This window comes from Kogia breviceps, chromosome 1, assembly GCF_026419965.1.
Source record: "Kogia breviceps isolate mKogBre1 chromosome 1, mKogBre1 haplotype 1, whole genome shotgun sequence".
In the NCBI taxonomy this organism is placed as follows: domain Eukaryota; kingdom Metazoa; phylum Chordata; class Mammalia; order Artiodactyla; family Physeteridae; genus Kogia; species Kogia breviceps.
The window spans coordinates 56,215,371-56,237,259 of NC_081310.1; the positions used below are offsets into that span (position 1 = coordinate 56,215,371).

At 37.6% G+C, this 21,889-nt stretch overlaps 1 protein-coding gene across 6 annotated transcripts in view; it reads left to right on the forward strand.

Annotated features, from left to right (window-relative positions):
* Positions 1–21,889, forward strand: part of POU2F1 (POU class 2 homeobox 1) — a 180,635-nt gene that overhangs the window by 92,246 nt on the left and 66,500 nt on the right. For 5 of the 6 annotated variants that reach the window (XM_059044654.2, XM_059044575.2, XM_067031937.1 and 2 more), the window contains one exon: positions 1,880–1,945. The exons of the other annotated variant lie outside the window; for it this stretch is intronic. In XM_059044654.2, coding sequence (XP_058900637.1) covers positions 1,880–1,945 — 66 coding nt within the window. The remainder of the gene's footprint in view (positions 1–1,879; positions 1,946–21,889) is intronic. 6 annotated transcript variants of the gene reach the window in all.

The following is a 21,889-nucleotide window of genomic DNA, read 5'->3' on the forward strand; positions in this document are numbered from 1 at the left end:
ATTTTCAGTTCACAGTAAATATCATTTAAACATTCTTCCATTCCATTCCAAAGTACAACATTCATAGTTGTACGGTTAATCAGGATTTGATTTTATTTATTTTTGTGTATCTGTATTAAGCTCTTGACAGTTTGATAGAAAATGCATAGAAGATTCACATAGAATATCTGTGACATAATTTTTAATTTTTAGATGTGGAAATCAGGATATGAGTTGTACAGGTCATGACTTGTTGAGAATTATACCTACAGCTTTGTTTTTATGGTATGTGGAAAACATTGTTACCCTTCTGATGAATGTTAACTGCTTCATCATTTTTTCCCACTTTCTTTTAAAATACATTCTAAAGGAAACATTGAGCAGCATGTATGCTTAATGGTGTATTCTATTACATTTGTTCTGGTTTTTGTTGACTTTCATAAGATTTTGTTTAAGTCATTCAGAAAGTTGATGTTTACTAAGCTGTACACCTGTTCCTTTCAAACCTTAGTATGCTTTCAGATGATATTTAAATTTTTCTGTAGGGGGAAGGAAGTTATAGAACTACCCTCATTTATGACCACAGACATAGAAATTTGAACCCGTTGAACATGTGAAAAAGAAAACAAATATATGATAGAACTGCTTAAGTCCATAAAGCAAGCAGTTGTTTCAAAAACTGTATTTAAAAAGCTATTACACAGCTTCCAGGTTGAAAATGAAATTTATGAGAGAAGGATTCTTGATCTTATCAGTTATGCATGTGGATAAAGTAACCATGGACAACATGGTTGGGACTACTAATGATTGTTTTGATTTTCTAGTTAAACATTTAAGCAGATGACAAAATGGGCTCTTCAGTCAAAAAATTGAATATAATATATAGTTTAATTATTATTCTCTGCTAATAATTATAGTTAAATAGTTCTTAACCCATTGAGGGAAAAGGTAGAACTTGCTTGTTAGTTAACTTCTTTGATTATAAGTATGCTAAGTTTGAGTTCACAGGAGAAGTAGAATAAGATACATATTAAATGTATAGTTTTTATCCTTTAGAAGAGGTAGAAGAAAAGCAGACTTGTTCTTGTCTTTCCTCTTGCATGTCTTCTAGGATACTTAATATTGCTTGATGAAAACGTATTACTATGAAAGCATTCATTTAGGATATCAAGGCAGTCTAATTTTTAACTGGGTGTGGTTGTGATTTAATTTTGCAGTTATTAGATGTATCTATTATGCCTTGTAGTCCAGCTTCTTATACTGGTTTATGATTGAGGTATGAATTTGATATATTCTCAGTTTGACACATGTTTAATTTGTTTTGAGGGAGGGGGTGGGGAGTAAATATGGAGATATTTTTCTTAGACATGTTTTCATTTTATTCTGTTAGGTTGAGGTATTGTCCAGTCTGTAATCAAGATTACCAGTAGATTATTTAGGTTACAATTAATGAATATGTTTACTTATGAAAAAAGAAACTTTATTTGGGAATAACATATTTTACTTTGTGAGGTATTTCTCTCCTCCTCCCTGCCCCAACTTTGTTTATTTAATATACTTTATGCTTCATATTATAAAACATTTTTCCTCTTTTTTATATTATACTCTCTATTGTAATTTTTTTTGCAGGTTAGATTTCTGTTATTTCTCTTGGAAGAATGTCAAGGATCTTTAGAAAGACATTTTATTTGTGGATCACTTCAGAGTTAAGGGAATCCTGTATTTCTTTCAGATAAAATTTTATTATAGTTTGCAGTGTTTTAATGTTGATACCATCTCTCCTTGAACTGTAGGACTGTAACAATAGTCAGTATTCTTGACCTTTTCCTTTGCCATAATTTTGCCTCCCTAACCACATCCCCAATATTTTCAAAACCTATTCTTTTCTGATTTATTGCAGACTCAAGAATGAACAATCCGTCAGAAACCAGTAAACCATCTATGGAGAGTGGAGATGGCAACACAGGTACAAGATTGTTCTCAGATCCTGCTTTTTAATTAAGATGTAATAGAGCTAAAAGAAGAAACTTCCCATTTAACCGTGACTTGTATTCGGTGAATAAAGACCAATTTGAGTATTGAGTTGTCAAATATTAGTTAGTATTTGCAGGAACTGGGATTGTATTGATTTAATATTATCTAACTTCTTCTGCAAATTGTTTCATCTTTTGCTGCCATATATCAGAGAAACTATAGAGTAGTTGAGAGACTCGTCCTTTGGGTCAGTTAGTTCTGGGAATGACTTACTAGCCACTCACTAAGCTGTGTGACTTCAGGCAGTTTCCCCAGTCTTCGAAAAAGACTTAATTTGTTCACCTGTAAAATAGGGATAATAAATTTCATAAGTCATTGTGAGTATTAAAGGAAATGTGTTAAGCATGGTGCCAGCTACACAGCCATTCAAAAAAGTTGCATGGCTATAACAAAAGAGTTGCTCTTGTTATAGGTGTTAATCAAAATGGGAAATCTTATCCACATTCAGTATAAATTGTATTGAAGTTATGGTACTGTGAGTAGATAAAAACACACACCTGTTTCTAATACATCCTTTTATTTGGTAATTTTTTTTAAAAAAATTACACTTGATTAAACCCTGTGTCAAGAGAAAATTAATACCATAAAAATGAGGAAACTGAGGCCCCCATGGGAGGAAGGTGAGTCCGTAAAGGATAGATTATCTCCACAGCCCATACTCGACATTTGACTATGTGTCTTTATCAACCATTTAAGAAGGGAATTATGGGCAGGGATACCCAGAAAGTAATAGTTTCACTAGGTTTTTACTAGCAGAGAGCGTTGCCTTTTTGACTCGTGATTTTTAAAATGCCTTACTATGAGAGATAGTAAAAATGAGAGTCACTCTTGGAGACTGTCTTTGTTTTCCGCCCCTACTGGCCACAACACCTTTTAATTTGAAGTAGATGAGTTGAAGCAGTACAGCAGCTTCCTGCCTACATATCTTTCGTTTAAAATTTTTTAGTACCTGGAGATACTTGTTAATCTTTTAATCTCTAAAGCATACCTGCCTCTTTATGTGAAACTGAGCAGTGGGGCTTCCTGCTGTATTTAACATGTCTCTCAAGTTACTCCAACTGAGGCTAGCCAGGAAGACTGCTGTAAATACATCCCGCGAAGGGGAAGGGCAGCATTCTATTCTGTCTGAAGTGTCAGCCAGTCTCCTTTCTGTCCCCTGTTTGGGCTCCACCTTGCATTTTTTTGTAGCAGCAGTCCCTCTGCCAGTATTTTGGCCACCTAGCTTAGGTGTGGGACTTGTTTGCAGAGAGAAATAGGGCAGTTGATCCCATTAAGACACTAGAAGAGAGTGAGCAGGACACCCATGCCTAAAGAATTCAGATTCAAAGAAGAGGCATGTATTTCTTAGGGAAGAAAAACAGACTCAGAATGATTGGAGAACACTGAAAAAACACTATATAGCATTATTTGGGAATCCATTACTATAATAGAAGTTTCAGTAGCTACCATTTATTGAGCACCACATTTAATAAAACCCTGATGACATGTTTTTAAAAATTGTAAGCAGTGTATGCATTATCTGATTTTTGAGATCTTATGGCAGCCCTGCAAGTTAGGTATTATTTCAAGGAATAGGAAATTGAGGCACAAAACCAGCCAGGAAATAAAGGCAGGATTAGGATTTACACCCTGCATAGGGTTTACACCCTGCATATGGTTTCTCCCATGAACTGTAATAAAATAAAACTGAAAATTTAAGCAAAGCTTTGTATATGTATATTTGGGTCTAAAACCATTTATAGAGCTATGTAAGATAAATTCTGGCTGGAATGCTTGCTGAAACAGTCCCATGAATTTCTTGCCCTGTTTTAATATGGATTGCATGGCAGACTCATTCACCATAGAGCTAAGCAGTATGAATTTAGATATTTTACTTTTTAATGTCTCTAAGACTCTGATTTTGTGGCTGAAAACTAGTGCTTTCTTAGACTTTTTTATTTCCACCAGCAGCAATGGTAGTTGATTTTACAAATAGGGAAAAATTTTATTCCTTTTTCACAAGAATTACTGCTAATGAAATAATAAGAGAAATTGGATCAAACGTGAGGTGATCAGCCATCCTAACTGGAGCATGGTGACTCACTTTCTGTATGTTGACTGAAGCATTTGATGCCTTTATAAAATTACTCATTACTTCCATATTATGGGCTTTTACATTCACTTGAGGATAACCTTGAATGTCTAGTTTCTCAAATGTTAAGGGTCTGTCACTGTGTTCTTAGCATTTCCCACTGATGTCAGTTGGTTAGCTTAGGAACATAAAAATACATTTGAGTTCCAGTTTGCTTACTAAATACCACGTCTGATACATTAGATTTAAAATTACAGTCTACTGGGACTTCCCTGGTGGTCCAGTGGTTGAGACTACGCGCTTCCACTGCATGGGGAGAGGGTTCAATCCCTGGTTGGGGAACTAAGATCCCACATGCCGTTCAGCACAGCCAAAAAATAATAAAACAAAATAAAATTACAGTTTATTCAGGTAATTACTTGCTTATAAATTGATTTTTATTTAAAAATATAACTAACAAACCTGAAGATTGCTTAACTGTAAAGAATACATGGGTTCTTGGGCTTCCCTGGTGGCGCAGTGGTTGAGAGTCCGCCTGCCGATGCAGGGGACACGGGTTCGTGCCCCGGTCTGGGAGGATCCCACATACCGCGGAGCGGCTGGGCCCGTGAGCCATGGCCGCTGAGCCTGCGCGTCCGGAGCCTGTGCTCCACAATGGGGAAGGCCACAGCAGTGAGGGGCCCGTGTACTGCAAAAAAAATAATAAAAATAGTATATGGGTTCTCAGTTTTTGTTGGTTTATGAGTAACAAGAAAAATTTTCAATGGAAAGAACCCTTAGCATTATAATAAAACCAAAGTTTCACATTTTCTGGATTCAGAATACTTTTGTGTAGACTACAACAATTTTAAACATTTCAGGAAAAAATAATTTTTGATTTTGTGACATTTTAAGAGAATGGTATTATAAAATTAAGATTGTATTTGATACATTACTTGTTTGCCTTTCTCCGACCAGAGTGATTTATTTAGGTTGAGCAGCTAAATCTGACAATGCGCTTTTGTCAAACAGCCCTTATATGTTCACAGAAAATCTGTTGTTTAGGTTTATTAATTTATTTAAGTCTGTGCCTGTCCTATATGTAAAACACTATACTTAGTGTTATTAAAAGATGTTAATGCAGATAAATTAGATAACCTCAGTGTTTGAAGAATTAACAATCCATTAGAGATGAGAGACAGATACGCAGGTGACGGATTCAGGATAGATTATGGTAATTCAAGAGGAGGTATAGGAAAGTACCATAGCGGTATTTCTTTGAGGAAATTTGAGTATGTTCATAGGCCAGGTGGAAGGAACCACCAGAGAGACAGGAATTAAAGAAAAACAACTGATGGAACTGAGGTAGGGGAAAGCGTTAGGATCAAAAGTACAGAATGGAGGGTTAACTTTGAAAATGGAAAAAGATATACCCTTTTTTTATATTGGGGAGAAGAAGCTAAGATCAAACAATGACAGAAAATTGAGGTGGAAAGAAGAAGGAAAATGAGGAATAATTCATGTTAGATTGTTCCATTTTTCTTATTTCTCTTTTAAGTAATTGAGGCAGTCATCGGAGGGGAAGGTAAAGATAATAGTAATAATAATAGCAGCAGTTACCATTTGTTGAATTCTTACTATATGTGCATGGCTAGCTGCTTTATTATATATACTTTATAATTGTTAAAATACTCTTTTAAGGTAAATAGTATTATGCCTATTTTACAGATAAGGGAAATAAATTCAGAACTGTTTAGTAATTTGTGATTGCAAAGACTGTGAGCCTTTCATTACCTTTCTTTCTTTTTTCTTTTTCTAAATTGGACTATAGTTGCCTTACAATATTGTCTTAGTTTCTGCTGTACAATGAAGTGAATCAGCTATATGTATACATATATCCCCTCCCTCTCATTATCTCATACTGCCTCAAAGATTTTGAATGAAATGGATTTGGGGGGTATGAGTAGAGTGAATGAGTTTTGACATAGTTACCTTTAAGGAATTGATTAAAATAAATAAAAAGGAGTAATAAGCTTCTTGTGGGTCAGCTCAAATTAAAGAAAACAGATGTGTATCTTATGTCTGAATTTGCCTATTCTAGATACTTTATATTAAGTGGAATCATGCAATATTTGTTCTTTTGTGTCTGACTTAGTTCACTTAGCATATTTTCAAGTTTATCTATGTTACACAATCTATAGCTGAATAATACTCCATTGTATGTTTGTACCACATTTTGTTTATCCATTCATTTGTTTATAGACATTTGGGTTGTTTCTACCTTGTAGCCATTGTGAATTAATGCTGCATTGAACATTGGCACACAGTTCTTTGGGGTATATAACTAATAGTGAAATTGCTAGGTAAAACAACACAAATTTATTATCTTACAGCTCTGGAGGTCAGAAGTCCTAAAATTAGGGTTTGGAAGGGCTGCATTCCTTCTGGAAGCTCTGTGGAGAGAATTCATTTCCTTCCCTTTTCTAGCTTCTATAGGCTACCTACGTTCCTTGGTTTATGGCCTCTTCCTCCATCTTCAAAGCCAGAAGTAAAGTGTCTTTAAGTCTGTCTGTCTGTCTGTCTTCCCCTCTCTGTCTCTGTCTCTCTCTTTTCTCCCTCTCTCTCTCTGACCCCTGCTTCCATCATCACATCTTCTCTGACTCTCCTGCCTCCCTCTTTCTCTTATAAAGACCATTTTGTGATTACACTGGGTCCACCCAGATAATCGAGGATAATTCCCCCCCACCTCAGGGCCCTTGACTTGATCCGATATGCAGAATCTTTTTTTACCATGTAAGGTAACTATTCACAGCATCTGAGATTAAGATGTGGACGTCTTTGAGTGGCTGTTCTGCCTGCCACAGTACTTCATCCTAAATTAAATCTGACCAACTGTATTTTAGATGACAATTGGAAAAGTAAAGCAGTTGTATAAAGTTTTATAAACATCGGTAGGAAAAACCAAAGCATTTTCTTTAATGTAAAAAAATATTAGACAAATTTTAAAGCCTTGCTCACTTTTTAATCAAAGGGCAGACTTCTTTCATCAGTATTCCTGACAGATGGTCATCTATCCTGTGCTTGGCCTCATCCATTGTCAGGGAACAGTTAAATTTTAATGCACCATATTCTGTTGTTGTACAACTCTGTTATCTATACTTTTTTGAATTCTGCCCTTGCCAGTAACACAGATTAAAATGATTTTCCTCATCTTTTAAAAATGAAAGCTCTTCTGGAAGTCATTGCCCTATTCTACGTCTTCTTCATTTATTTGACATTTATTATAAAGTGACTTATTATAAAGTAATATATTATAAAATATTACAATTCATTATAAAAATTTAATATAATAGTGGCTGTCATTCATTAAGTATTTACTAGATGTATTAAACACATAGATTGTCTCATTTAATCCTTATAACAACCATATGAGGCATTATTTTTTTCTCTTTATAGATCAGGGATTGAGGCTTAGATGTTTTTAGTCCCTTGACAAAAGTCACACATATCTATAAACATATCTATAAAAGTGAGCGGAGCCATCCTCTTATCCTTTGAGCTATGTTGTTCCTTTTGTTTTGTCTCCACTGTGCAAGACACTGTACTATACTCAGTAGGATCACTAAAGTTGAATAAAATATTATTTGTTCTCAGGAAATTTATCTGACAAAGAAAACATGTAGGGCTTCCCTGGTGGCGCGGTGGCTGAGAGTCCGCATGCCGATGCAGGGGACACAGGTTCGTGCCCTGGTCCAGGAAGATCCCACATGCCATGGAGCGGCTAGGCCCGTGAGCCATGGCTGCTGAGCCTGCGCATCCGGAGCCTGTGCTTCGCAACGGGAGAGGCCACAACAGTGAGAGGCCCGCGTACCGCAAAAAAAATTTAAAAATAAAAAAGAAAACATGTATGGAAATGTAATAGAATATTCATAAGAAGTATTACATGAGTCTATGAGAATTCAGTGTAGGGAGAAATCATTTCTAACTGGGAGGATTAGGAAAGGCTTTGAAGGTGGGACTTAAACTGGACCTTGAAGCTGGGTAGGATCTAAATGTGATGGTAGTAGACAGTGTATGTTTAGGGTGAAGAAACAGTAAAAACTCACATGGGAGGAAGAAATCTGTACAGAAGGTTTCTATTTCCTTCAGATTTTTCCCATCATGTCATGTGATTTCTAAATCCTTTATCATTTAGTCATCCTCAGAATTAGTATTACAGACTTTAGTGCAGCCACTGCTGTTACCATTGGCTTATTATTGTTATTTCTTAAAACTTACCTCTGGCTTATTATAATTTTTTTATAATTAATAAAGGTAAAAATGACATCAGATTAAATTTTTAAAATCTAAAATGTTATTTTTTCTGATAATATTTAACTGTTTTGAAATATTAAAAGTTGTTTTATTTTAAAGCAACTGACTCACTTTGTAACCAGACAAGGACTCAATTTTAGGAGGACTCAGTTTTAACCTGTTGATTCATTGAGTTTATGGTCAGTTAACTGTAAGTCTTTTTTGTAACCTGAATTATGGTAGAGCTAAGGCTTCCTATCCTGACCTGGTTCACTAGATTTTTCATTCAAATGATTTTTTTTCCCAGGATAATATCAAGATCTTTTTGGCAACTGAAAAAGTCAAAGAAATTTGTTAATGCAACCTAATATACATTTATGAAGTGGCATTCCAAAAATACTATTAGAATTTCTTAGCAACCAATGATGCATCTGTTCTGTGGGACTTATTAGTGCCATGGCTAATATTAGGGAGTTGTATTCTTAAGAGAGCATGATCAGACATCATTTTCTCCAAGATGAGGACAAAGGATGTTGAAAAGACCAGGGCACCAGTGAATATATCTGCTATTTTTCATAATAATTGAAGAATCTTGAAACAGTGCTAGTTTTGGAAAATATTTCCAGATGAAATACCAGCATTTTCAGTCGAAGCCTCAGAAATTCACTGAGGAACAGGCCTCACATAAAGTTCTCATCAAAACAGAGTATAGCAATTGTACATTTCAGACTCCACAGGGCCATTTTCTTTTGAACTTACATTTATCCAAGGGTTATTACTAATATTCTTATTACTATTATTATTTTAAATGTATTACATATTTTACTGTGTGGGCTTCATTCTGCACTGGCCAAAGTGCTCTTATAAGCCTCAGGGTGGAAATACCAATACCGATACTGATTTTTCTTGGTCTTCCTTTATAGTGATGTTTTAAATAGTGGGTAGTTCCACAGGTCATTGAAATTGGCTGGAGCACTTCTAGAGCCTCAGAAGCATGATGGAGGATATATTACTCTGTTCTTCGTGGTCCAGAAGCAAAAAGTCAAACACTTATAGGAAAGATGGCTCTCCTCTAGTGTTTGGTTTGGTAGATGTCAGTTAAAGTACGTGGCTTCTAAGAGATTCTGACCACTACATAATGAGAAACTTGCCCTGCCCTTTGCTGCATGTGAGGAATTTTTTGTTGTTGTTTTGGGGTATACTACAGAGCTTATGAGAATATTAAGTGACATTTGAATGAAGATTATACTTTTGTTAAATGAGTGAATGAGCAATTGATCTTTTCACCAAGTGATAACCCAGTAACAAAAATTAAGATTTTAAAGGTAGTATCCATTTCATTTTTATTCATTACCAATAGAATTTGGAATATTAATAAGATTTGTTTCTAAAAGGATGCTTTAGGCACAGATTGTGAGATTGTAATATTCTCCCTTCTTCCTTACAAAGCAGTTTAGCTTCCTATCATGCCACTTTTTTGTGTTCTTTTTTTCTAAGTATAAAAGATTTTTCCAGCCATGTTATACTTTAATCTTGCTTGAAGCAAAAAACGAGACTCCATCACTGTTTCAGTTAGATCCATTATATAGCATTCTGGCTTAGAGCAGTGGCAGTGGAAGCCAGGGGTCAGATTTAATAAGCATTTGCGAGAGGAGGAGAGGAGATTGAGAAGGAGTTAAAAAAAGCAAGCAAGAAAGGGAGTAATCTAAAATGAATACCTGTATTTGGCTTGGGACTGGGATAGATGTAGCATCATTACCTGAGTAGGGACTGCCTGAGCAAGGAGTAGACTTGATAATGAGGTGATACATTCAGTTTTGAAGATGTTGCATTTGGGTGCCATATGGTACTTGCAGGTGAAGAAGTGAGTAATTGAAGATAGAGATATGTTCCTGGGGAAAGAAATCTGGCTGCTTATATAGATGTGAAAGTACTTAGCAGGGAGATACTGCTGGGAAGAGAGTGGAATAGCTGAGAAGAGGACCAAGGGCAAAACTCTTCTACAACATAGAAAGAGCAGACAGAGAAAGAGAAGCACATGAAGTAGGATGTCCAGTAGGATGGCCACAGGCTGCATGTGGCTGTTTAAATTAAAATTAAATTAAAAATTCAGTCAAGTTAGCCACCCGTCTAGTGCTCAGTAGCCACATGTGGTTAGTGGCTACCACATTAGATAGCATATATATAAAACATTTCCATCATCACATAAATTTCCTTTGGACAATGCTTAAGTGATCTAAGAAAGAGCAACCGTGGAGATCAGAAGTGAACCCAACATGGAATTCCCTGGTGCCACAGTGGTTAAGACTCCGTGCTCCCAATGCAGGGGGCCCGGTTTCCATCCCTGGTCTGGGAACTAGATCCCACATGCATGCCACAGCTAAGAGTTCACATGCTACAGCTAAGGAGCCTGCATGCCACAACTAAGGAGCTGGCAAGCCTCAACTGAGGAGCCTCCCTGCCGCAACTAAGACCCAGCACAATCAAATAAATAAATAAATATTTTTTAAAAAAAGAAGTGAACCAGACAGCAAAGTTCATGGAGTTAGTGTTCAGTGTAATCAAGTCTTGCAAAGAGATGGAGACATAGAAAGCTTAAAATGTGACCTTTGGATTTGACAGTTAGTAGTTACTAGGGGCTTTTTAAAAAATTTATCTTACTGAAGTATAGTTGATTTACAATGTTGTGTTAATTTCTGCTGTACAACAAAGTGATTTAGTTACACATATATTTCTTTTTCGTATTTTTCATTATGGTTTATTACAGGATACTGAATATAGTTCTCTGTTCTATACAGTAGTACCTTGTTGTTTATCTGTTCTGTATACTAGGGACTTTTTAAAAGGTTTTAGGTAAGTGGCAGGGAAAAAAATTGCTGTTGATAGAGAAGTGAATAGTTGAGGCAAGGGAAAGATAAATGTAGGCAAATAGTTGAGGCAAGGGAAAGATAAATGTAGGCAACTCTTTTAATAGAAGCTCTTTGAGAAGATGTGTAGCACAGTGATTAAGAGTTTGGCCCTGGAACCAAATCATCTGGATTCAGATCCTGGTTCTTTCACTTACTAGTTATGTTACCTTGGGCACATTATTTCCTTACGTGCCACAGTTCTCTTAGCTATAATATGGAAATAAATAATAATAATACATTGCATAGAATTGATGTTGAAAGCAAGTAGATGTGTAACTCAGTAAGTGCTCAATAATTAGTATTTACTATGAGTATGAGTATGGTGATGATGATGCTATATTGAATAAAAGGAAGGAAAGAATGGGAGGGGTCAAGTCTGTTTATAAGGTAGGAGAAAACTACTAGGAGGGGAGTGGTAAAGAAAGGATGGATGATTCAAGAATCAAAGTTCCTGAGGAGAAGGGAGGTGTTGGGTTTCAGAGCACTGGTAAATGAAGTAGCTTAGAGTAGAAGAAACCCTCTCCCCCACCACCACTTTTTTTTTTTTTTTAATTTTTAACATCTTTATTGGAGTATAATTGCTTTACAATGTTGTGTTCGTTTCTGTTGTACAACAAAGTGAATCAGCTATACGTATACATATATACCCTCCCTCTTGGGTCTCCCTCCCACCCTCCCTATCCCACCCCTCTAGGTGGTCACAAGGCACCGAGCTGATCTCCCTGTGCTATGTGGCTGCTTCCCACTAGCTATCTATTTTACATTTGGTAGTGTATATATGTCCATGCCACTCTCACTTCCTCCCAGTTTACCCTTCCCCCTCCCCATGTCCTCAAGTGCATTCTCTATGTCTGCGTCTTTATTCCTGTCCTGCCCCTTGGTTTGCAGAACCATTTTTTTGTTTTTCGATTCCATATATATATGTTAACATACAGTATTTGTTTTTCTCTTTCTGAGTTACTTCACTCTGTATGACAGACTCTAGGTCCATCCACCTCAATACAAATAAATCAGTTTCATTTCTTTTTATGGCTGAGTAATATTCCACTGCATATATGTGCCACATCTTCTTTATCCATTCATCTGTCGTTGGGCACTTATGTTGCTTCCATGTCCTGGCTATTGTAAATAGAGCTGTGGTGAACATTGTGGTACATAACTCTTTGAATTATGGTTTTCCCAGGGTATATGCCCAGTATTGGAATTGCTGGGTCATATGGTAGTTCTATTTTTAGTTTTTTAAGAAACCTCCGTGCGATTCTTCATAGTGGCTATATGAATTTATATTCCTACCAACAGTGCAAAAGGGTTCCCTTTACTCCACACCCTCTCCAGCATTTTTATTTACTGTCTGTAGATTTTTTGATGATGGCCATTCTCACCGGTGTGAGGTGATACCTCATTGTTGTTTTGATTCGCATTTCTCTAATGATTAGTGATGTTGAGCATCCTTTCATGTGTTTGTTGGCAATCTGTATATCTTCTTTGGAGAAATGTCTCTTTAGATATTCTGCCCATTTTTGATTTAGGTTGTTTGGTTTTTTTTGATATTGACCCTGCATGAACTGCTTGTATATTTCCGAGATTAAACCTTTGTCAGTTGCTTCATTTGCAAATATTTTCTCCCATTCTAAGGGTTGTCTTTTCGTCTTGTTTATGGTTTCCTCTGCTGTGCAAAAGCTTCTAAGTTTCATTAGGTCCCATTTGTTTATTTTGTTTTTTATTTCCATTTCTCTAGGAGGTGGATCAAAAAGGATCTTGCTGTGATTTATGTCAGCGTGTTCTTCCTATGTTTTCCTCTAAGAGTTTTATCGTGTCTGGCCTTACATTTAGGTCTTTAATCCATTTTGAGTTATTTTTGTGTATGATGTTAGGAAGTGTTCTAATTTCATTTTTTTCCATGTAGCTGTCCAGTTTTCCCAGCACCACTTATTGAAGAGGCTGTCTTTTCTCCATTGGATATTCTTGCCTCCTTTATCAAAGATAAGGTGGCCATATGTGCGTTGGTTTATCTCTGGGCTTTCTATCCTGTTCCATTGATCTATATTTTCTGTTTTTGTGCCAGTACCATACTGTCTTGATTACTGTAGCTTTGTAATATAGTCTGAAGTCAGAGAGCCTGATTCCTCCCCCTCCGTTTTTCTTTCTCAAGATTACTTTGGCTATTCGGCGTCTTTTGTGTTTCCATACAAATTGTGAAATTTTTTGTTCTAGTTCTGTGAAAAATGCCATTGGTAGTTTGATAGGGATCGCATTGAATCTGTAGATTGCTTTGGGTAGTATAGTCATTTTCACAATGTTGATTCTTCCAATCCAAGAATATGGTATATTCTTGGATTCATATTTAATTTCTTTCATATCATATTTAATATATTTAATTTAATATTTAATTTCTTTCATCAGTATATTATAATTTTTTGCACACAGCTCTTTTGTCTCCTTAGGTAGGTTTATTCCTAGGTATTTTATTCTTTTTGTTGCAATGGTAAATGGGAGTGTTTCCTTAATTTCTCTTTCAGACTTTTCATCATTAGTTTATAGGAATGCAAGATATTTCTGTGCATTAATTTTGTATCCTGCTACTTTACCAGATTCTTTGGTTAGCTCTAGTAGTTTTCTGGTGGTATCTTTAGGATGCTCTGTGTATAGTATCATGTCATCTGCAAACAGTGACAGCTTTACTTCTTTTCCAGTTTGGACTCATTTTATTTCTTTTTCTTCTCTGATTGCTGTGGCTAAAACTTTCAAAACTATGTTGAATAATAGTGGCAAGAGTGGGCATCCTTGTCTTGTTCCTGATTTTAGAGCAAATGGTTTCAGTTTTTCACCCTGAGAATGATGTTGTCTGTGGGTTTGTCATATATGGCCTTTATTTTGTTGAGGTCCGTTCCCTCTATGCCTACTTTCTGGAGAGTTTTTGTCATAAATGGGTGTTAAATTTTGTCAAAAGCTTTTTCTGCACCTAATGAGATGATCATATGGTTTTTATCCTTCAATTTGTTAATATGATGTATCACATTGATTGATTTGCATATATTGAAGAATCCTTGCATTCCTGGGATAAACCCCACTTGGTCATGGTTTATGATCCATTTAATGTGCTGCTGGATTCTGTTTCCTAGTTATTTTGTTGAGGATTTTTGAATCTATGTTCATCAGTGATATTAGCCTGTAGTTTTCTTTTCTTGTGATGTCTTTGTCTGCTTTTGGTATCAGGGTGATGGTGGCCTCGTAGAAGGAGTTTGGGAGTGTTCCTCCCTCTGCTATACTTTGGAAGAGTTTGAGAAGGATACATGTTAGCTCTTCTCTAAATGTTTGATAGATTTCACCTGTGAAGCCATCTGTTCCTGGGTTTTTGTTTGCTGGAAAATTTTTTATCACACTTTCAATTTCAGTACTTGTGATTGGCCTGTTTATATTTTCTATTTCTCCCTGGTTCAGTCTTGGAAGATTGTGCTTTTCTAAGAATTTGTGCATTTCTTCCAGGTTGTCCATTTTATTGGCATATAGTTGCTTGTCGTAATCTCTCATGATCCTTTGTATTTCTGCATTGTCGGTTGTTACTTATCCTTTTTCACTTTTAACTCTATTGATTTGAGTCTCCTCCCTTTTTTTGTTGATGATTGTGGCTAATGGTTTATCAATTTTCTTTATCTTCTCAAATAACCAGTTTTTGGTTTTATTGATCTTTGCTATCATTTCCTTCATTTCTTTTTCATTTATTTCTGATCTGATCTTTATGATTTCTTTCCCTTTGCTACCTTTGGGGTTTTTTTGTTCTTCTTTCTCTGATTGCTTTAGGTGTAAGCTTAGGTTGTTTATATGAGATGTTTCCTGTTTCTTGAGGTAGGATTGTATTGCTGTAAACTTCCCTCTTAGAACTGTTTTTGCTGCATCCCATAGGTTTTGGGTCGTCATGCTTTCATTGCCATTGGTTTCCAGGTATTTATTTCCTCTGATTTCTTCAGTGATCTCTTGGTTATTCAGTAGTGTATTATTTAGCCTCCATGTGTTTGTATTTTTTACAGATTTTTTCCTGTAATTGATATCTAGTCTCTTAGCATTGTGGATGGAAAAGATACTTGATACGATTTCAATTTTCTTAAATCTACCAAGGCTTGATTTGTGACCCAAGATATAATCTATCCTGGAGAATGTTCCATGAACACTTGAGAAGAAAGTGTATTCTATTGTTTTTGGATGTAATGTCCTATAAATATTTATTAAGTCTATCTTGTTTAATATATCATTTAAAGCTTATGTTTCCTTATTTTCATTTTGGATGATCTGTCCATTGGTGAAAGTGGGGTGTTGAAGTCCCCTACTATGATTGTGTTACTGTCAAGTTCCCCTTTTATGGCTGTTAGCATTTGCCTTATGTATTGAGGTGCTCCCATGTTGAGCGCATAAATATTTACAATTGTTATATCTTCTTCATGGATCGATCCCTTGATCATTATGTAGTGTCCTTCTTTGTCTCTTGTAATAGTTTTCATTTTAAAGTCTATTTTGTCTGTTATGAGAATTGCTACTCCAGCTTTCTTCTGATTTCCATTTGCATGGAATATCTTTTTCCATCCCTTCACTTTCAGTCTGTATGTGTCTCTAGGTCTGAAGTGGGTCTCTTGTGGACAGTATATATATGGGTCTTGTTTTTGTATCCATTCAGCCAATCTGTGTCTTTTGGTTGGAGCATTTAATCCATTTACATTTAAGGTAATTATCGATATGTATGTTCCTATTACCATTTACTTAATTGTTTTGGGTTGTTCTTGTAGGTCTTTTCCTTTTCTTGTGTTTCTTGCCTAGAGAAGTTCCTTTAGCATTTGTTGTAGAGCTGGTTTGGTGGTGCTGAACTCTCTCAGCTTTTGCTTGTCTGTAAAGGTTTTAATTTCTCCGTCAAATCTGAATTAGATCCTTGCTGGGTAGAGTAATCTTGGTTGTAGGTTTTTCCCTTTCATCACTTTAAATATGTCCTGCCACTCCCCTCTGGCTTGCAGAGTTTCTGCTGAAAGATCAGCTTTTAACCTTATGGGGATTCCCGTGTATGTTATTTCTGCTTTTTCCTTGCTGCCTTTAATATTTTTTCTTTGTATTTAATATTTGGTAGCTTGATTAATATGTGTCTTGGTGTGTTTCTCCTTGGATTTATCCTGTATGGGACTCTCTGTGCTTCCTGGACTTGACTGACTGTTTCCTTTCCCATATTAGGGAAGTTTTCGACTATAATCTCTTCACATATTTTCTCAGTACCTTTCTTTTTCTTTTCTTCTCCTGGGACCCCTATAATTCAAAAGGTGGTGCGTTTAATGTTGTCCCAGAGATCTCTAAGACTGTCCTCAGTTCTTTTCATTCTTTTTTCTTTATTCTGCTCTGCAGTAGTTATTTCCACTATTTTATCTTCCTGGTCACTTATCCATTCTGCCTCATTTATTCTGCTATTGATTCCTTCTAGAGAATTTTAAATTTCATTTATTGTGTTGTTCATCGTTGTTTGTTTGTTCTTTAGTTCTTTTAGGTCCTTGTCAAAAGTGTCTTGTATTTTCTCCATTCTATTTCCAAGATTTTGTATCATCTTTACTATCATTACTCCGAATTGTTTTCCAGGTATACTGCCTATTTCCTCTTCATTTGTTTAGTCTGGTGGGTTTTTATGTTGCTCCTTCATCTGCTGTGTGTTTCTCTGTTTTCTCATTTTGCTTAACTTCCTGTGTTTGGGATCTCCTTTTCACAGGATGCAGATTGGTAGTTCCATTTATTTTTGGTGTCTGCCCCCAGTGGGTAAGGTTTGTTCAGTGGCTCGTGTAGGCTTCCTGGTAGAGGGGACTGGTGCCTGTGTTCTAGTGGGTGGGGCTGGATCTTGTCTTTCTGGTGGGCAGGGCCACGTTTGGTGGTGTGTTTTGGGGTATCTGTGAACTTAGTATGATTTTAGGCCACCTCTCTGCTAATGGGTGGGGTTGTGCTCCTGTCTTGCTGGTTGTTTCGTATTAGACATCTAGCACTGGAGCTTGCTGGCTGTTGGGTGGCTCTGGGTCTTAGAGTTGAGACGGAGATCTCTGTAAGAGCTCTTGCTGATTGATATTACATGGAACCGGGAGGTCTCTGGTGGTCCAGTGTCCTGAACTTGGCTCTCCCACCTCAGAAGCTCAGGCCTAACACCAGGCCAGAGCACCAAGACCCTGTCAGCCACATGGCTCAGAAGAAAAGGGAGAGAAAAAGAAATAGAAAATAATAATTTAAAAAATTAAAAAGTAATTTTAAAAAAGGAAGAGAGCAAGCAAACCAATAAACAAATCCACAAGTGATAACAAGCACTAGAAACTATGCTAAGATAAACATAAAAATCAGAAACAAGTCAGTCACAGACAGGAAACCCAAAGGCTACAGTTGCTCCCAAAGAACACCACCTCAATTTTGGGATGATTCATTGTCTATTCAGGTTTTCCACAGATGCAGGGTATATCAAGTTGGTTGTGGGAATTTAACCTGCTGCTCCTGAGGCTACATGGAGAAATTTCCCTTTCTCTTCCTTGTTTGCACAGCTCCTGGGGTTCAACTTTGGTTTTTGCCCCACCTCTATGTGTAGGTTGCCCTCAGGCTACTTTCCCTACCCAGACAGGACAGGGTTAAAGCAGCAGCTGATTAGGGAGCTCTGGCTCACCTAGGCCGGTGGGGGCGGTGGGGGGGACCCTGGCAGTGGCGGGCTACACAGGATCCCGGGAGGGGAGGTGTGGATAGTGACCTGTGCTTGCACACAGGCTTCTTGGTGGCTGCAGCAGCAGCATTAGCGTTTCATGACTATCTCTGGTGTCCGGGCTGATAGCCGCGGCTCGCGCCCATCTGTGAGCTCGTTTAGGCGGTGTTCTGCCTTCTGTGGGCAGACAGGGAAGGAATGCCCTCTCCTTGGGCCCCTGAAACAATGGTCTCTTGCCTCTTAGGCAGGTCCAGAGTTTTTCCCAGACTCCCTCCCTGCTAGCTGTGGTGCACTAGCCCCCTGCAGGCTGTGTTCATGCAGCCAACCCCAGTCCTCTCCCTGGGATCCGACCTCCGAAGCCCGAGCCTCAGCTCCCAGCCCCCGCCTGCCCCATTGGGTGAGCAGACAAGCCTCTCGGGCTGGTGAGTGCTGGTTGGCACCGATCCTCTGTGCGGGAATCTCTGCTTTGCTCTCTGTGCCCCTGTTGCTGCACTCTCTTCCGCAGCTCCGAAGCCTCCCCCTGCCCATCCCCCTATCTCCGCCAGTGAACGGGCTTCCTAGTGTGTGGAAACGTTTCCTCCTTCCCTGTTCCCTCCCAGGGGTGCAGGTCCTGTCCCTATTTTTTTTTTTTTTTTTTTTTTTTTTTTTTTTTGCGGTATGCGGGCCTCTCACTGTTGTGGCCTCTCCCGTTGCGGAGCACAGGCTCCGGACGCGCAGGCCTAGCGGCCATGGCTCACGGGCTTAGTTGCTCCGCGACATGTGGGATCTTCCCGGACCAGGGCACAAACCCGTGTCTCCTGCATCGGCAGGCGGATTCTCAACCACTGCGCCACCGTGGAAGCCCCTGTCGCTATTCTTTTGTCTCTGTTTTCTCTTTTGTCTTTTGCCCTACACAGGTACATGGGGAGTTTCTTGCCTTTGGGGAAGGCTGAGTTCTTCTGCTGGTGTTTAGTAGGTGTTCTGTAGGAGTTGTTCCACACGTGGATGTACTTTTGATGTATTTGTGGGGAGGAAGGTGATCTCCACGTCTTACTCCTCCGCCATCTTGAAGGTCCTCCCATCCTTTTTTTTAAGGTAGAGAAATGGGAGAGTGAAGGAGTTAAAGATAAGTTATAGATAATAAGTTTTTAGGTAGAAGGGAAGGTAAGAAAGCACTCTAGATAGGGTTAAGAACAGAGGCAATTAAGGATGTCCTTGTAATATTGGGAAAATGAAACCAGGGAACAGAATGCAATAAAGAAGTCTGGGAGTAGATAGTTCATCCAGATAAATAAACAATGTAAGGATTGGTAGCAAAGGGTCATAATTCAAACCAGGAACGCTGACATCAGATAAAATCAGGATAATGAGTTTTACTGCAGCTTTCCAGGGAAGTTTTGTGTTTCCAAAGAAGGCAGGAAACTGCCACCATTTACCTGGCTCCCACCTTAAAGATGAGTAAGGAACATTTGACTAGATTATGAGGCAGGTGAAAGGTGGAACAGAGCAAATGTTTGCTAGATTTTTGTAAACAACATTGCTACTGTGATATTAGAATTTTAGAATAAGGACTTTCCTTCTGGTTTTCTTGGTCCTCAGAGTATTCCTGTTATGTAACATGTTTAAGTTATTTGAAAGAGACTTGATCTCAATAGTTGGTAGATCACAAATCATTTTTCTACAATTAAGAATAAAACTAATAAAAATCTGTTTAAATAGAACCTTTCATCCTGCTCAACTTAATTCAACAAACATCAACCATTTATAGAAATCTTATCATGCATCACTGATGTGCAGTCATCTACATAAAAACAGGAAAGTAAAACATATACCATTTCTTTCGTTCTTTTTTTTTTTTAAATTTATTTGGCTGCATTGGATCTTAGTTGTGGCACGTGGGGTCTTTTTAGAGGCATGCGGGATCTTTTGTTGAGACACACAGGCTTCTCTCTAGTTGTGGCCTGTGGGTTTTCTCTCTCTAGTAGTTGAGGAGCACAGGCTCTCTAGTTGAGGCACGTGAGCTCAGTAGTTGTGGCACGCAGGCTTAGTTGCCCCGCAGCCTGGGGCATCTTTGTTCCCCGACCAAGAATCAAACCCCCATCACCTGCATTGGAAGGTGGATTCTTTACCACTGGACCACCAGGGGAGTCCCAAAATATATACCATTTCTTAGGAGATGAAGAATATACAATAGCAGTGGAAGTTTTTAGCAGATACGTAATAATCATCCATCCCACGGATGATCTGTAGCATCAGTTCTGATTATGTGTCTTGTTCTGTAGTAACAGAATTTTTCTCTAGCCGTAAGTGATGCTCATTCTGGATTTCCATTTTCCCAGGTTCCTCCCATTTTATGGTGACTCACTTCGAAGAAACCACCTACACACACACACACACACACACACACACACACACACACGTAGAAGCTAAGTTTTCCTTGAAGATCTTTTAGCTGTGATTTGTGTTAGTTATGCCCAATGGTTGCCTGACTTTCTGTGAACTTCATTTGGAATTTGTGCTACTTATCAAGGTAATGTAGTGACAGGCACAGATATTGTCCTTATTTCCTATAGGACATCTGTAATTTAACTGTTGTTAAATTTCACTTTGCCTTAAATTTACTGACAAAAATCTGAAAAATTTACTTTTTTCTTTATTGTATACGTTTAATTGAAGTATTAGTATATAATATGATTTTCATTACAGTTTAAAATATAGTAGATATTATACAAAATATAGCTGCTTAGTGATGAAAACTAGATTTCACAAACCCCATGTTCCAGAATCTCTCATTCGAGAAATTGTTATTCTTGTTTTCATAAACAATTCCATTGGAGGTGGTAACTCTCTTGTTACTTGGCCTGTAGTGGAGTGTAAGTGACCAATTAGTTAGATGAGACTGGCTGCTATAGGCAAGGGAACCGATACGGAAGTAAGATTTGTACTGTCAGATTTGTCCTACAGCTGCAGATTCATTTTTGGTTTTGTTTAATTGAGGTGAAATGCATATAACATAAAATTAACCATTAAAAGTGAACAATTCTGTGACATGCAGTACATTCACAGTGTTGCAACCACCACTTGTATCTAGTTCTAAAATGTTTTCATTACCCCAAAAAGAAACCATTAAGAAGTTGCTCTCCATTTTTTTTAAAAAACATCTTTATTGGAGTATAACTGTTTTACAATAGTGTGTTAGTTTTTCCTTTACAACAAAGTGAATCAGTTATACATATATATATGTTCCCATATCTCTTCCCTCTTGCATCACCCTCTCTCACACTCTCCCTATCCCACCCCTCTAGGTAGTCAAAAAGCACAGAGGTGATCTCCCTGTGCTATGCCACAGCTTCCCACTAGCTATCTAATTTACATTTGGTAGTGTATATAGTCCCTGCCACTCTCTCAGTTCGTCACAGCTTACCCTTACCCTTCCCCATATCCTCAAGTCCATGCTGTAGTAGGTGTGTTTTATTCCCATCCTACCACTAATCTCTTCATGACACATTTTTTTTTCTTAGAGTCCACATATATGTGTTAGCATATGGTATTTGTTTTTCTCCTTCTGACTTCACTCTGTATGACAGACTCCAGGTCTATCCACCTCATTACAAATAATTCAGTTTCATTTCTTTTTATGTCTGAGTAATATTCCATTGTATATATGTGCCACATCTTCTTTATCCATTCATCGGATGATGGACACTTAGGTTGCTTCCATGTCCTGGCTATCGTAAATAGAGCTGCAATGAACATTTTGGTACATGACTCTTTTTGAATTATGGTTTTCTCAGGGTATATGCCCAGTAGTGGGATTGCTGGGTCGTATGGTAGTTCTGTTTTTAGTTTTTTAAGGAACCCCCATACTGTTCTCCATAGTGGCTGTATCAATTTACATTCCCATCAGCAGTGCAAGAGGGTTCTCTTTTCTCCACACCCTCTGCAGCATTT